Genomic DNA, 17,637 nt, shown 5'->3' with positions numbered 1-17,637 from the left:
CCAGACACTTGTGTCATTTTGTGCAGCTGGCTTTATGTGGGTACTAGAGAATTGACCTCAGGTCAGCAGTCTTTGCAAGCAAGTCTTTTTAGTCAAGGAGGCATCTCTCAGCCCTTGATTATTTCTTTTCATCTAGCATTTAGAAATATATTTTATTTCTTTATTTGTTGAGAGAGACAGGGACAAAGAAGCAGATGGAAAGCAAGCGAGAGTGGGTGCACCATGGCCTCCAGTCACTGCAAACAAACTCCTGATGCATGCACCACTTTGTGTATTTAGCTTTATGTGGGTACTGGGGACCCAGGCTGTAAGGGTTTGCAAGCAAGCAGCTTTAACCACTTAACCATCTTTCCCGCTTCCATCTAGCATTTTGGGGTTTGGTTAGTTCTTGTTTTCCCAAACCCTTCAGATGGATCATTAAATTATTATTTTTTTGATATCTCTCTATTTTTGTATTGCAGGCATTTAGAGCTATAAACTTTCCTTTTAGGACTACCTTCAGTGTGTCCCATAAGTTTGGTATGTTGTCTTTTCATTTTATACAGTTTTAGGAATTTTTAAATTTTGTTTTTGATATCTTCAATGACTCATTCATAAGTGTGTTCAATGTCCAGAAGGTTGAGTATTTTCTGTTGTTTTGTGGACTTCTAGCATAATTGCATTGTGGTCAGATATAATACATTTGTTTATGCCAGTTTTCCTAAATTTGTGAAAACGTGTTTTATGTCTTAATATGTGATATACTTTAGCAAAGGTTCTATGAGCTGCTGAGAAGATTGTGTGTTCTGTAGAGTTAGGCTAGAATGTTTAGCAAATGTGTATTAATTCCATTTGATCTATGGTGGTGTTTAACTTGATTGTTTCTTTGTTTATTTTCTGTTCAGACAATCAGTCTGTTGACCACAGTTAAGTATTAAAATAACTATTATTATTGGGTTGGGATTTATTTCTTACTTAATGTCTACTTGATTTTGCTTTATAAAATTTGGTTTGTATATGACTATAATGTTATCTTGTTGAATTGTTCCCTTGATGATTATTAAGTGGTTTTCTTTAACTCTTTTGATTATTTTTGGTTTAATATCTGTTTTGTCAGTTATTAATATAGCCATAGCTCCTGGCTTTCTATATTTATTTGCTTACTGTATGTGTGTGTGTGTATGTGTGTGTGTATTTATATATGTAATCTATATGCATTTATATATGTTTAAATGTATATATGTTTATATATATTTAAATGTGTGTATACACACACTCTCTTAAGTCCTTTAACCCTGGTGTGTTGTCTGTCTTTAATAATAAGGTGGGTTTCTGGAAGATAGCAAGTGGATGAATCTAGTTCCTTCCCCCCACCTTTTTGTTTTTCTTGGTACACCTGAGAGCTTGAGGAAACACTTAAGAGGTTTAACTTTAATTATACTTGGCTGTATCCTGTCATATAAGAGGGCTCCAATATTTCTAGCACTCTAAATTTCCTTCTTAACCATTTATATTGTCTGTGGTGTTTGAATATAACTTGTCCTTCACAGCTTTAAGTGTTTGTGATTAAGCCTCCTACTTAGTACCGAACTGGTGGATACTTTGAGAGATGGAGCCTTTGGGATGTAGGGCCTTTTAAGAGCTTGTGTCCTTGGGGGCTGGCCTTGGGATTTTATAGTGAACCCATCAGTGCTAGCTCACTCATATTTCCTTCCTGCTGCTTGACAAGATATGCCATACTGGATACTTGCTCTGTCATACTTTCCCCATCATGATGCAGCTTCCTCTAAAAACTGTAACCTAAAATAATCCCCTTTCTCCACTAAGCTGCTTCTGGTTGTGTGTTTTGTTCCAGCAAGGAGAAGGTAACTACTATAGCTTACCCACAGGGGGAAAGGCAATGAAAGGAGTAAGGAAAAGCTATTATAGTAGTAGCTAATTTAGCTATCCATAGCCTGTGGACTGGCAGGACTAGGAAAGGCAGCCTGATGCCCTAATATCCCACTTTGTGTTTGCAAGGTTCTGAAGGTGAATTTAAGGCCAAAAATCTAATCAAACCAATTATTTAATCTTATCTTTAAAATATGTTTTCAAGATCTAGTTAGGAAAATGAAATTGCTGTAGGTTTTTCAACAGAGAAAATTTACTGTAGAGTTGTTCATAACAGTATGGAGAGAAAAAGGTAAAGCTGAGGAAATCCAGTGTTAGGTTTGAATGTAAAATGTTCCCCATAGGCTTGGTTTGATTCCTATTTGGTGGGTCTATTTTGGGAGGTTCTAGAAACTTGTTAGGTAGTGCCTACTTATAGGAAGTAGGTTACTGGCGACACGTCCTAAGAGGCTATACCACATCTGCATCCACATCCTGTCTCCCTATCTGCCATTAAGTAAGCTGCTTTGCTTTCTCCATCACATGCTTTTTCCCAACTGTGGTTTGAATGTGAAATATCCTCCATAGGCCCATATGTTAAAACATTTGGTATCCAGTTGGTGGCACTGTTGGGAAGGTTGTGGGATCTTCAGGAAGTGGCATCTATAAAAATATGTCACTTGGGAGCTGGCCCTGAGGTTTTTTAACCTGGTTCTAATTCTTGTTTGTCCTACTTCATGATTATCACTTTAGTGTGACTACTTCTGTTCCTTCTACTATGTTTTCAGCATGATGTGTTGTATCCGCTCCAAACTAACTCCAATAAACCATTTTCTTCCTTAATTTGTTTTTTGTCAGGTATTTTATCACAGTACCAAGAAAGTCACTAATACACTTGTTTGTAACACCCCCTGCAAGAAGTTATTTCTCTTAGGTTTAGGAAAACAGAGGCATTAACAGAACTTTCAGTCTTAGAGAGACCCTGTGAAGCTGAAGATCAGACTTCTGTGAATGCATATTGTGTTGCACCTGGCACATGAGGGAATAATTCTTAAAAAAATTAAAAAAGGATAAGGAACACAAAAACATAGAGGACTGGCTGGGCACAGTGGCACATACATTTATAATACCAGTGTCTGGGAGGAAGAGGTAGGAAGATCTCAGTGAGCTGGAGGCCAGCCTGGTAGTACAGAGTAAGTTCCAGGTCAGCCTGGGCTACAGTGAGACCCTACCTAGAAAAAACCAAATCAGAACAACCAAACACACAATAAAGCAGAGGAACCTACAGGCCATACTAATGGAAATGCATACAAACAGGAGGAAGGATGTCTTGACTCCCTTCTCTGTGCTCATTGTTGGGTCATATGTCTAGTAAAGGAAAATACAGTTCTGCTGCAGATCTCTGCCTTCCAAAGTTCCTGGGTTTAATGTGTGCATCACCACACTTTGCCTGCCTCACTACAGGTTTTTGAATTGGGCTACTATAATGGCAGAGGGTGAATCTTAGAGACGAATTAATGAATGAAGCTTAGGATATGCTAAACTTGTTAAATCTCTCTCTGTTTTGTGTGTGTCAGGGCGGACATACTATATGCATGCTGCTATGGTGTGTGGTGTGGTTGTGGAGGTCAGAGGGCACTCTTGGACGTCAGTCCTTGCCTTCTACTTTGTTTGAAGCATTGTCTCCTATTTGTTGCTGCCTATTCCAGGGTACCAGGCCTACAAGCTTCTGAGGATTCTCCTGTCTCTGCTTCATATCTTACGATAGGAACACTGGGATTTAGATGCGTTACCTTGTGTGACTTTACAGAGAGTTTTGAGATCTGAACTCAGCCCCTCATGTTTTCTTGGAAAGCACTTCAACACGGAGGTGTTGAAGATATTGTAAAACCTTCAGTACAAAGCTAAGAAGATGTTTTTAGATTTTGTACACACAGGGAAAATGTCTCCGATGTGTTACAAGAAGAAAGAGCTTATATGTGTATTTAGGGTGTGGATTTGATGTTAAGATGAGGGAAATTCCTCTTTGATCTTTTTTTTTTGTTTGTTTTGGCCAACAATAAAATTACCCTTTTAAGAACATATTTTTAAGAGAGAATAAAAATAAGATTCTTTCTCCTTAATTTCTCATGGTCTTTGTTCACTATTGAGAGGCCAGAACTTTCCCTTTCAGGACCCCTCCCACCAGGATCAGGAGGGACTTCTCCCTCTAAGCCTGGGAGCTTTTCTGCTTTTTTCCTATTCTCCCTCATCTCATCTTTAAAATTCATTTTTATTTATTAGAGGGGGGGGGAAATATGAATGGTCACACCAGGGCCTTCAGCTGCTGCAAATGAACTCCAGATGCATGCATTACCTTGTGCATCTGGCTTATGTGGGTGCTGGGGAATTGAACCTGGGTCCTTTGGCTTTGTTGGCAAGCTCCTTAACCACTAAGTCATCTCTCCAGCCCTATTCTCTTTTTGTTTCTAATATCTCAAAAAAATCCATCTTTAAAAAAAATTAATTTATTTACTTGAGAGTGACAGACAGAGAGAGAAAGAGGCAGGTAGAGAGAGACAGAGAATGGGCATGGCAGGGCTTTCAGCCACTGCAAATGAACTCCAGATGCATGCACCCCCATGTGCATCTGGCTAACGTGGGTCCTGGGGAATTGAGCCTCGAACCGGGGTCCTTAGGCTTCACAGGCAAGTGCTTATCCACTAAGCCATTTCTCCAGCCCAAAATCTATCTTTTAAGACTGGAAGTGAGATAGAATTAAGGTTTAAGGAAAGGACAGTAAATTTCAAAAACTTCATGGAAAATACATTTATTGATTCAAATAATGATTCAATGAGCATGACTGGAAAAGGCACTTTAATTTCTAGTTCAGAATAGTGTTTGAATAACATCATGACAACATGAGGTAAACTGAATTCTAAATGATCTGATATGGCTAATAAGCACAGAAAGGCAAGAATGTGCAGGAGAATAATGTGGCCTTTAATCACTAGCAAAGGTGTATTGGAGGAAACAAAAGTTTAGCTTTAGCATATGGGTAGGTAAACTTGATAGAAAGGATGCACAAGCCAAGGGTGGTGAGGACCCTTAGTAGTGATGTGTAACAATTTGGTTGATGATAATTCTTTTTTTATGTCAACATTTTAGTGAATATGGAGGTGAGATGATGTCAGGCCCTGCATTTGACCCACCAAGTCACCCAGCTCCAGTTCCTACTCCCTCCTCTTCGTCAGCATTTCGACCTGTAATGCCATCCCGGCAGATTGTAGAAAGACAACCCCGAATGCTGGACTTCAGAGTTGAGTACAGAGACAGAAATATTGATGTGGTACTTGAAGACAGCTGTACTGTTGGTAAGGATTTTCCTCATGAATCCTTTGTCAATGAGTTTATATAAATTCTTTTGAATTGACTGTGAATAAGAAGGGGAAAGAAGCAAATTGAAATGGATAGTTTATCATACAAGCTATAGTGCTTTAACTTTGAATACTATCTTAGAAGGTAAGTAAGAATGTTTGTTTTGAAGCTGGCTATGGGGATGCATGCCTTTAATTGCAGCACTCAAGAGGCAGAGGTAGGAGAATCACTGTGAGAGTGAGTGAGGCCAGTTTGAGATTACATAGTGAATTACAGGTCATCCTGGGCTAGAGTGAGACCCTACCTCAAAAAAGAAAAGAAAAAAAAAAAACTAAAAAAAATAAAAAGAAAAAAATTGTTTTGTCCCACATATGTGGAAAAGTATATGGTGTTTCATTTTGGGACTGGTCCAAGCTAATCATCTAGGAGGTTCAAAAAATAATTATTGAGTACATTGCACACTAACTTTACCACTAAAGCTTACTTATTTCCCATATGGTTGTGTCAACTTCTGCTGCCATAATGGAATATGTACACATGAGTGATTTTATAAAGAAGATTAAAATGAATTTTCTTACATTTTGATATTTGGTAAGTCCAGGATTAAGGCACTGGTAGGTTCATAGTCTGGTGATGCCTGCTTTCTGCTTTCAGGCTAGAAACTTGATGCTGTGTTTTCTAGAGGGGATGAGCACTATGTCTATAGTGGAATATGAAAGGGCAAAGCAAGTGAGCTTTCTTTTTTGTTGTTATTGCTTTGTTTATTTAGAGGTAGGGTTTCGCTCTAGCCCAGGCTGACTTGGAACTCACTATGTACTCTCAGGGTGACAACAAACTCACAGCAGTCTTCCTCCCTCTACCTCCCAGGTGCTTGGATTAAAGGCGTGCTCTACCATGCCTGGCTGAGGTTTCTTTTTGAAACCCTTTAATAAAAGTGTCTATCCCCATTTACAAGAACAGGGCTATCACTGCTTAATTGTCTCTTTTAAGCTTGCTTTTTGATACTATCTTATTGACATACTCAAACTGTAGCCATAGCACATAAATGTCAGGCATGGGGCTTGTTTCTATCTGTCACCTTTTCTTCACTCATTGAAAACATTGTATTAAAGGAAATTCAGAATACTTGCCTGTTATTTCTGAACAAATTTCACCAAGGCATTACAGCTTAACAATGTTGAACTCAAATTTGGTTCAAATTATTTGATTCAGTTTACTTTTTGTTTTCTTTTTCAAGGTAGGGTTTCACTCTAGCTCAGTCTGTAATTCACTATGCAGTCACAGGGTGGCCTTGAACTCATGGTGATCCTCCTACCTCTCAAGTGCTGGGATTAAAGGCGTGCACCATCACATGCAGCTCATTTTACTTTTCACTAGACATTGCATTCTTTAAAAACATTATATAATGGGCTGGAGAGATGGCTTAGCAGTTAAGCGCTTGCCTGTGAAGCCTAAGGACCTCGGTTCGAGGCTCGGTTCCCCAGGTCCCACGTTAGCCAGATGCACAGGGGGGCGCACGCGTCTGGAGTTCGTTTGCAGTGGCTGGAAGCCCTGGTGCGCCCATCCTCTCTCTCTCTCCCTCTATCTGCCTTTCTCCCTGTGTCTGTCACTCTCAAATAAATAAATAAATAATGAACAAAAAAATTTTAAAAAAATGAACAAAAAATATTTAAAAAAATTATATATTTATTTGCAGACAAGGGAGAAAGTGAGAATGTGAATGGGCATGCCAGGGCCTCCTGCCACTGCAAACAGATTCCATATGCACACACTGCTTTGTGCATCTGGCCTTATGTGACAGGGGGGCATTTAAAGGCCACCAGGATTTGCAAGCAGGTGTCTTTAACCATTAAGCTATCTCTCCAGCTTCACGTTTTATTTTTAATTTTAACGTTTTTCATCTTTAGACATAATTTTAATTTTTAATTTTATTTGAGACAGAGAGGAAGGGAGGGGAGACAGAGAGATATGAGATGGGTGTGCCAGAGCCCTTATCTACGGAAAATGAACTACAGATTCATGTGCCACCTTGTGCATCTGGCTTACGTGGTACCTGGAGAATTGAACCTAGGTCCTTTGGCTTTGCAGGCAAGTGCCTTAACTGTTAAGCCACCTTTCTAGTCTTAATTTCAATTTTTAATATAGTTTCACCTTTTATCTAAACTCCCAAGTATTTCTGAAATATCTCCTTTGTTCTTTTGTGGGAAATCCTTCCTTAATTAATTTGACTATTTGACCTTGAAAAGTAAATCTGTTAGGAGTCCTCACTTCCAAACGTTCATCAGATTATGTTAATGTCATACTTAACACCATTAACAAATGTTCTATTGTTTTTAGGATATAATTTTAATGTTTTCCATGGCCTCTAGGTCTCTGCTTGGCTTGGCCCTATCTATATTTTTAGTTTTATTTATTACCCTATTTACCTTTTGTTCTGTATCTGTGTCATAACTGATTATTTTTTTTTCAGTTCATTGAATGGTCTACAACCCACTCTTGGTGTTAGTATTTGTTTCTTTATTCTGTCTTTATTGTTCCCCTAGATCAGCCATTTGCCATTATTTCTATCCCTAATGCACCAAATTATTCCATACATTCTTCCCAGTTATGTGGTAAATACAAAATGTGGTAAAAATAAAACAACATGATACTTGCCTTCTGAAGAAGTTTCTAAATGTACAGAACATACTTGCTGAGTGTTTGCAAATTACCATCTTGAATAAATGAAGATCTATAATTTATTGGATATGTAATTCTCCATATTTGCTTCCCTTAATGCCCAGGAAGCCATCATTATCTTATGAGTCTGTGATTTAACTAGAAATGGAGCCATGCAGTATCTGCCCTTTTGTGACTGGCTTATTTAACTCAGCATAACAAATCAGGGCTAACCTAGTTTGTAGCATATGACTGGATCCTTATTTTTTAAGACTGAATAATACTTTATTATATATACATATGTACCATACCACATTGTATTTATCCATTCATCTGTAAATGGACATTTAAGTCATTTCTACCTCATGGATATTATATATAATTTTTGTTTTGTGTTTTTTTATGTAATTTTTTACTGATCAGAGAAGTATGAATATTTTATATATTTTTATTTTTAGTTCTTTGCCCAAAATATGGGATCGCTGTATCAAAAGACATTTGGGTTTTTCAAATTTTGAGGTACCTTCATATTGTTTCTGTAGTGTCCATACCATGTATATATTCCAATCACCATTCTTGGTAGCACTTTTTGGTGTGGGGGTGTTTTTGAGACAGAGCCTCATTCTAGCCCAAGTTGATCAAGAACTCACTCTATAGCTTAAGCTGGCCTTGAACTCACTGCAGTCTTCCTACATCAACCTTCTGAGTGCTGGGACTAAAAGCATGTACGACCATGCTCAGGTATTAACATTTTCTAATATCTGTATAGATTTCCTTCTTACTCTCAGGTTGAGTGATTTTGTCCATTATTCCTCAAAGGCTTATGCATACAACAGCTATATAAGAACATACAAGAAAACAAAAAATATATAAAATTAAGCAAATTAGTTGAAAGTCAAGACCCATTCTATGATGTATGATAGTCTAGTAAGAGCTGAAACACACATTAAACTAGTTTTAAATAGCTATTCTAAAATAAAAATTCTGTTTCAGCATTCTTAACTATTTAAATCCTCAGCTCCTGCTAACTGCATTCTAACTTCATACTGATTATCCATATTCATTAATATGAATTAGATGAAACGAGGATGCCTCTGTTATATAGTTCACTAGATCTTTGTGTCCTCCCCCCAACTCCCATTGTTTTCCCTTTCAGTTTGTGTTACTTTAAAATACCTTTTTTGTGCATATGTGTTTGGTAGATATGCACGTGTGTATGTTTGTTCATATGCGTGTGGCTGCTCATACACATTGGTGCACATGCATGCAGAGACCAGAGGTCAATGTCAAGTTTATTCCCCCTTCACTCTATCTCATTGCCTTAGGAGCTCACTCTTAGGAGCTCACTGGGGCATGCTGGCTGGCATGGCCCAGTGATCCTCCTGTCTGCGCCTCCCTGTCATTGGCATTACAGGCACACATTGTTGTGCTCTCCTTTTTATGTGATTGCTGGAGGTTTGAATTCAGGTCCTACTGCTCATGCTCCAAGCTCTTCACTGAATGAGCCCTCTCCTCAGCTACTGGGCTGCATTTTTATTGCATTGATTTAGAAAATATATGACAAATAGATGCAATTATGAATTCACTGTCACACTTTTGAATGAAGTACATTTAAATGACCTTTCTTCCTCTCCTCTCCTCCATCTCTGATGGTAGTACACTTCCCCAGCTGGAGTTTACATTTATTAAATCACCAACTGCAGCTACTAGTATTTTAAAATGTTTTCTTTACAGTATTAATTAGAATTGGCTATTCTTGTTGCTCACATAAATTTTCAGTAATATTGTTAAAGCATCCTTGGTACTTTAGTTATAACCTTTTTGTAAAAGATGCCACTTACTTTGATTTTACTTTATTAGTTTCTAATGTATATTATTAGCAGGGGTAGGATTCAGTGCTATATCAAAACATTTCTTTTTGGCTCTTTAAAGAAAATTGGAATGCAGTCCAATATTAAACAAATTTTAACTTTTCTTTCTTTCTTTCTTTTTTTTTTTTTACAATGCATATGCCTGAATTTATATGACTGAATAATGTCTCATTTGGGATTTTTAATTGCATTTGCTTTATTTAGTTCTGTCATGGTATCACTTGAATTTCTCCTGTACTTTTATCCCCTTTGTTGTTCATGACTTATAAAGTAATTCCTCTATGTATTTTCCATATGCTTTGTTTTTTAACTCCTTTAGTCCATATTTTTCCATAATGGACCTAGTATGATTTTTCTGAAATGCAAATATCCTAACAGCCTGAGACTACATAGTAAATTCCAGGTCAGCCTATCTCAAAAACACCCCCCACTCCAAACAAAAACAATGCCTTTTGTGAAGTCTTTCTTTCTTTTAAAAAAATTTTTTTTGTTTTATTTTTATTTATTTATTTCAGAGCAACAGACATAGAGAGAAAGAGGCAGATAAAGAGGTAGAGAGAATGGGTGTGCCAGGGCCTACAGCCACTGCAAACAAACTCCAGATGCATGCGCCCCCTTGTGCATCTGGCTAACATGGGTCCTGGAGAATCGAGCCTCGAACTAGGGTCCTTAGGCCTCACAGGCAAGCGCTTAACCGCTAAGCCATCTCTCCATCCTATCTTTCTTAACCTCTGTCGACATAGTTCATTTGAATTATACTCTTTGGTCCCATGAACTATTTTAAAAATTATTACGGGCTGCAGAGATGACTCACTTGGTTAAAGGCACTTGATTGTAAAGCCAGGCGCCTGGGTTCAGTTTCACAGTACTCACATAAAGTAGCACATGCATCTGGAGTTCATTACAATGGTAAGAGGCCCTTGTGTGCTCATATACTCCCTCTTTGTTTGCCTCTTTCTCTCTCTCAAATAAGGATATTAAAAATTAATTTTAAAGCATCATATTATTCTTTGTGTGTAAGTTTCTCACCTGCATATTAACTTCCAAGCTTAGAGACATCATCTTATTATTAAAGTTCTTTCTCTAAGTGCAAGATTTGTCAGTTATACCTGCTGAGGAAATGTTTTGCTGTATAAAAAGAGTGTACGTTTGTATATATAAATTCATTTATTCACCATAGGTTATTTGAAAATACATTTGCTTTTGTGATCTACAATATAATTGTTATAGATCATATCACTGTTACTCAGGAATTGAATAAATACTGTTCACTAGATACATGCATTGTAAAATGAAAAGAGATGTTTAGCAACATGATGCAGCTTTTCATGTTTATTACCAGATGAGGGAACAAGATATAAAGGCAAGGCTAGAAGCTAGAGGAATGGCTTAGTGGATAAAAGCATTTGCCACACAAGTAAGAGAGCCCGAGAGGACCTGAGACTCCCCAACACACATGTGAAAAGCTGGATGTGGCTACATAGCCTTTAACCCCAGTCATGTGGGGAATAGAGACAGGCGATTCTGGGGCCCACTGTTGAGTCAGTATAATCAAGAAAAGGCAGTTCTGGGACAGAGACTCTGCTTCAAGGGAGCAAATAGAAGACTAATAGAGGAAAACCCCTGATTTTCTCCTCTGACTGTCACAGGAATGCACACAGGGGTGCACACATATGTATACACACCACAACCACACACACGCACACACGTACATGCACACATATACACTTACACTCAAGCAAGGCTAGTCAAGAAGTTTATACCAGAGTGACACCTAGTGGTAACTACATTACCTTGTTAAATGTTTTACTGTCCTCTGTTTCTGCAGTTTTATTTGCTTACCAAAACCATCAGAGTCTCATGTTCTAATCATAAATAATTTTGAAGAATTCTTTTAAGAAATGTAGAGCTCTTGACCAAGAGGACAAGAGAGATTTGAGAAGCTCATCTAGACAGCGAAATTGGAACCTTTTCTAGGTTCTGGATGGGGGCACAATTGATCACTCAGACTGTCTTCCAAGAAGGGTGAAACTTTCTCAAAAGGGGCACTTGTCTATTCTAGAAGGGGGACAGTTGTATAGGCAGGGACTCAGGTTGAGTACAAGGGCAAACAGATCTAGGAGAGAACTCCTTCCTGCAAGGACAGGCTAAAGGACATTATGTTCCTTGCTTTTAGTTTTGTGGCCCATTACCCCTAAACTGCCTCATTCTTCTCTCTGAAGCAGAAACCTTAACTACCATTAGAATATTGAGGCAATGACCAGTCTGCTTCTTTGAGCTGAGTGGGATTATCAGATATAGCAGTTGGAAGGAAGACTACTGTAGGGGACCAAAAAGCGCACTGATATAATGGATGAAGATAGTCCTATAGAAAGATGCTGGGTATAGAGAATAAAGGTAAAGAGGAATCAGGGAGAATTCTTATAGATTTTCCGGCCTTGGAGGGCGAGGTTGTCTTAGGATACCTGATTGTGGGCTGACTGTAAGTAAGAGGAGATAAAGTTAGAACAGCAGTTGTATACATAAGATAAAAAAAAAAATAGCAGTTACTATTACCTGAAATGATAGGCTTAATTTTCTCCTACCATGAACATTCTGAAATCTTCTAAAGCTGTTAACCAAATGTAGTCTGAACCTGTTCTTATAGATCATATAATGCAAGAGAGACATGACCAGAATCACCAGGAATACAGATATACACATTTAACTTTGGTAATGATACAAGTGTTGTTCTGGGTTGCTGTGAGCACATCTATATAAAGGCACAGTGTTTTGTACACTTGTCACTCTTATCATTTGAACTTTGGAATTAAGAAGGGAAATTCCAAAGCCGGGCATGGTGGCGCACGCCTTTAATCCCAGCACTCGGGAGGCAGAGGTAGGAGGATCGCTGAGAGTTCGAGCCCACCCTGAGACTACAGAGTGAGTATATGTGGAATGAAACTTAAACCAAGTATGATTTCAAACGCAATGTAAATCCACTTTCAAGTGTAGCTGGGATGCACAGTATAGCCAAACTCCAACAGTCAAGGACACTCAATTCAATGAAGACAAAAAGCTGGAAACAGAAATGAAAAAAAAAAGGAGGGGGAGGCTGGAGTGGACTCAGTAGTTAAAAGCACTTGCTTATAAAGCCTGACTGCCCAGGTTCAATTCCCCAGTACCCAAGCAAGAGGCACAAAGTGTGCATGTATCTGGAATTCTTCTGCATTGACAGGATGCCCTGATATACCTATATATTCATATTGTAATTCTCTCTACATTGTGGGCAGGTAACATATAACACAGGACTATCCATTTTACAGATGTAGAAATAAAAATAGGCAAGTTATTTTATGTCCTTACAGTAAAATTTTAATAACAAAATGTTCCTTTATGTGCTATTCTTACCATGTGGCTGAGTGTATGGTATATGGTTAGTTGATAAGTTTCTTTTCAAATTCTCAATCACTGATGTCTATTTCTTTTTAAAAGCATTGTTTTTTTAAAAAGTGAATTGCATAATTAGTTATTTAATAAAGTGTAGAGTTTTTCTTACTATAATTAACTTTGAATTCATCATAGGGACAACATATTGCTTGTTCAAGGAGATTTGAAATTTAGAGTACTAAATTTTTATTTATTTTTTATTCTTTTTTTTGTTTGTTTGTTTGTTTTGTTTTTCAAGGTAGGGTCTCACTCTAGCCCAGGTTGACCTGGAATTCACTGTGGAGTCTCAGGGTGGCCTCGAACTCATGGCGATCCTCCTACCTCTGGCCCCCAAGGACTGGGATTAAAGGCATGCATCACCACGCCCAGCTAGTACTAAATTTTTAAACAACCATTCACTGGTCAAATGTCACTAACTCTACACTGTATACCAGATATTCATGGTAGTACTGACATAGTCAGTTGTTGATTGTGATTGTGTTATTTTGTTTGTAATATTTGGTTTCTTCTTATTTATACAGGAGAAATTAAACAGATTCTAGAGAACGAACTTCATATACCTGTGCCTAAAATGCTATTGAAAGGTTGGAAGACTGGAGATGTGGAAGACAGTGTGAGTTTCTTAATTGCTTAGAAGGAAAAGAAAATAGTTATATAATTTGATTAAATTATGAATAAAATTATTTTGGCGGCTGGAGGGATGGCTTAGCAGTTAAGGAACTTGCCTACAAAGCCAAACACCCAGGTTTGATTCCCCAGGACAAACATAAGCCAGATGCACAAGGTGGAGATGCTTCTGGAGTTCATTTGCAGTGACTGGAGGCCTTGGTGTACCCATTCTCTGTCTCTGTATTTCTGTCTCTTTCTGTCTCTGAAATAAATGAATAAAATACTTGAAAAATTATTTTGGTTTTTGTTTACTGTTTACTGTTTTTTTGTTTTGTTTTGTTTTTTGGTTTTTCGAGGTCTTAGGGTGGCCTGAAGCTCATGGCAATCCTCCTACCTCTGCCTCCCGAGTGCTGGGATTAAAGGTGTGTGCCACCACACCCGGCAACTGGTTTTTGTTGTTGTTGTTTGTTGGTTTTATGAAACAGGGTCTCATGTAGCCCAGTCTGGCCTTGAACTCAATATATAGCTCAGGCTGGACTTGATTTCCTCCTCATCCCCCTGCCTTTATGCCCAAGTGCTGGGAGCTGAGACATGTACCACCATGCCTGGCCTAAAAAATTGTTTTTACATATGTTATAAGTAAATTTGGTAAAGGTAATTTAGTTTAATCCCTACACAATGTTTTTCAAGCTAAGGCATTTTTATGCTAAACCAAAAAAGAATTTAAGTTCAGTTAGGTGCTCAGTTACAATACTATATGGCATGTTTTTCTTATTTTTAAGTGTTTTATATGGGTTTGGCACCTTCTTTTGAGAGTGTTTACCTTTTTCTTAAACCTCTTAGGGTGTCAGTGAGTGCCCTGGGATAATAATTTACTGAACAGTTATTTACTGGCTTGAAAGAAGTCACATACACTGTGCACATTTATGCCAAGTATTACATATGGAGCAAAGATAATTGGAAACTTTAAACTTGGAAAATTTAAATGGTAAGAATATTTTCTTCATTTCTTTGGATAGTGGCAGTGCATAGAATGAATTTAAAATGTAAAACTATTCGTAACTCATAGACCATATAAAAATAGGCAACAAGTTAGATTTTCCCAGGCCCTTATTTTGCTGACCCCTGGTGCTGCATGGTTCTGAAGATGAGATCCAGAGACTCATCCATGCTATGCAGGTACTCTACTATTGAACTTCTTTCCCAGTAATTGGTTACTCTGAGTCAGGGTTTTTTATTCTTTTAAGTTTTAAAATAAAGTTCTGACTGTAAATGAACAACTTTGACAGAAGTACACCACCAAATAAAATTATTTACACAGATGTATTCATAGATATAGAGTATGTATGTATGTATATATGTATGATTAACAAACTATTATTATTATTATTATTTTGAGATAGGGTATCACTGTAGCCCATACTGACCTGGAATTCACTATGTAGTCTCCAGGTGGCCTTGAACTCACAGCAGTCCTACCTATGCCTCCATAGTGTTGAGATTAAAAACATGCTCCACCACTCCTGGCCACATACCTATATTTATGAAAACAAGTTGTGTGGCATTTTTAGTAGTTTGTGAAGAGAAAGGCAGTCATTTAAAAAAAAGTTCTAAAACACTATATTTTCAGATTTTGTTATACATAATACTTTGTTACTTATTTAAATATACATTTCCATAAGTCATTTCTGCTACTCTTACATAATTAATTTTCTGCTGATTCCAAATTTATATTTCTGTCATGTACCTCTCTGAAGTCATATATCCAAAATGCTAAGCTTACTAGTGTTTTTTTTTCTTTTTCATGGTGATTTGGGTAGGGTTCTTATATAACCTTGAACTTGCTACGTAGCCAAAGCTGGCATTGAACTTCTGATCCCCCTGCCTTCATTTCCAGAGTGTTTTGGGAAACTGATGTGCATCACCACATCCAGCTCTGTACTTGTGTATCTTATTGGCATCTCAAATTTTACAAGCTTTAAACCGAACTTAACCTTCCCTTCTGTGTTGTTTCTCTACCACTTTTACCCAATACGATAGCACTTCTTTAGCCACTGTTAAGTTAATAAATGTGGTTATCATTCTTTACCCATTGCTCAAATCACCTAATCCTTTGGTAAATCCTACAAACTCTCTCTCTAAAATATATCTCAACTAAGTACCTATGAGCACTTTTGTTTTTTAAAATTGCAACTGCCTAATCCAGGCTGTTAACCTCTGTGGCTGGACTAATATAATTTCATCATTGTTTTCTCAACTTCCTTCTACAGATTCTCCTAATTCTCCACCCAATAGCCAGAATGATCTTTTTTTAAAATTTTTTAATTTTTTTCTCAATTTTTTTTATAAAGGCTTTTTTTCCCCCAATTATTTATTTATTTATTTGAGAGCAAACAGGTACAGAGAGAAAGACAGATAGAGGGAGAGAGAGAGAATGGGTGCGCCAGGGCTTCCAGCCTCTGCAAACAAACTTCAGACGCGTGCACCCCCTTGTGCATCTGGCTAACTTGGGACCTGGGGAACCGAGCCTCGAACCGGGGTCCTTAGGCTTCACAGGCAAGTGCCTTAACCGCTAAGCCATCTCTCCAGCCCATTTTTTTTTTCTCAATTTTCATTAACATTTTCCGTGATTATAAAAATGTCCCATGGCAATACCCCCCCCCTTTTCCCTTTTAAATTCCATTCTCCAATCCATGAACTGATTTGTGTTGCTCTTCTGTTAAAGCATAGCTTTTGGGCTGGAGAGATGGCTTAGCAGTTAAGGCACTTGCTTGTGAAGCCTAAAGACTCATGTTCAACTCTCCAGGTCCCATGTAAGCCAGAAGCACAGTGATGCAAGTGCGGAAGGTTGCATATGTGCACAGAGGAGTGCACAAGTCTGGAGTTTTTATTGCAGTGGATGGAGGCCCTCACACACCAATTCTCTCTCTCTTTCACTCTCTCACTCTCACATTAAAGAAAACACAGTTTGTTGGGCTTGTCTCAAAAACAAAAAACACTTTTACCCTCCCTTCTCCATTATCACCTTGAACTTTTCTTACCATCACCCTTTATTCTCTAGTTTGCTTAAAAATCTTTTAATAGTCACAAGTTCTTTATGTATTCACCTGACAGATGTAATTCAGATGCTTTGAATACATTATTGCTGCAGAATCTTTACATAGATAGTTATTTATTTTATTTATTGTTTTATATTTTTTGAGGTCGGGTCTCACTGTAGTCCCAGGTTGGCCACAAACTCATGGCACTTCTCCTATTTCTGCTTTGCAAGTGCTGGAATTAAAGGCATGTGCCATCATACCTGGTTTACGAGTTTACGAGGCTCCTTTTTAAGCTTTTATGTTTTGTTGTATGTTATGTTCTCTATCAGATCTCTGTATCTAATTTGGCTTCTACACTAGCATCAAAACATGAGCAGAGGAATCATATCTGTTTTTTTTTTTTATTTATTTAAGGAGGGGCAAAGAATGGGCATGCTTCAGGGTCTCTAGCCACTAGAAACAAACCTAGATGCATGCACCACCAAGTGCAAATGTCTTAAATGGGTACTGGGGAATTGAACCTGGGTCCTTACGCTTTGCAGGCAAGCACCTTAGCTGCTAAACCATTTCTCCAGCCCTCATTTATTTTACCATTGTATGTAGAATGCATGTTGTCATTGGTATCAAATGGATGTTCACAAATGAATGAATGAATAAATGACCTAAAAGAAAGTGTTTGCTTATTTAGGACACACATGGTCTGATGAGGAGGATTTAATAGGAAATCACTGGATAGTAAAATGAAAAAAGAACAATAATGACTGGATCAAATGCTAAGATTGAATATTTATATATAGTCCACAAAGCAGGATAGTGAAAAAGTA

The 17,637-nt window shown here is 37.8% G+C and overlaps 1 protein-coding gene across 1 annotated transcript in view; it reads left to right on the top strand.

Moving 5' to 3' along the window:
- The window catches only part of Faf1 (Fas associated factor 1), a 419,279-nt gene that overhangs the window by 101,120 nt on the left and 300,522 nt on the right, over nt 1-17,637 (top strand). The window contains exons 4-5 of the mRNA XM_004663235.3: nt 4,996-5,201; nt 13,685-13,776. Coding sequence (XP_004663292.2) covers nt 4,996-5,201; nt 13,685-13,776 — 298 coding nt within the window. The remainder of the gene's footprint in view (nt 1-4,995; nt 5,202-13,684; nt 13,777-17,637) is intronic.

This window comes from Jaculus jaculus, chromosome 5 (assembly GCF_020740685.1).
Source record: "Jaculus jaculus isolate mJacJac1 chromosome 5, mJacJac1.mat.Y.cur, whole genome shotgun sequence".
In the NCBI taxonomy this organism is placed as follows: Eukaryota; Metazoa; Chordata; class Mammalia; order Rodentia; family Dipodidae; genus Jaculus; species Jaculus jaculus.
Note: the sequence above shows the minus strand (reverse complement) of the source record. Positions and strands in the feature narration are given on the sequence as shown.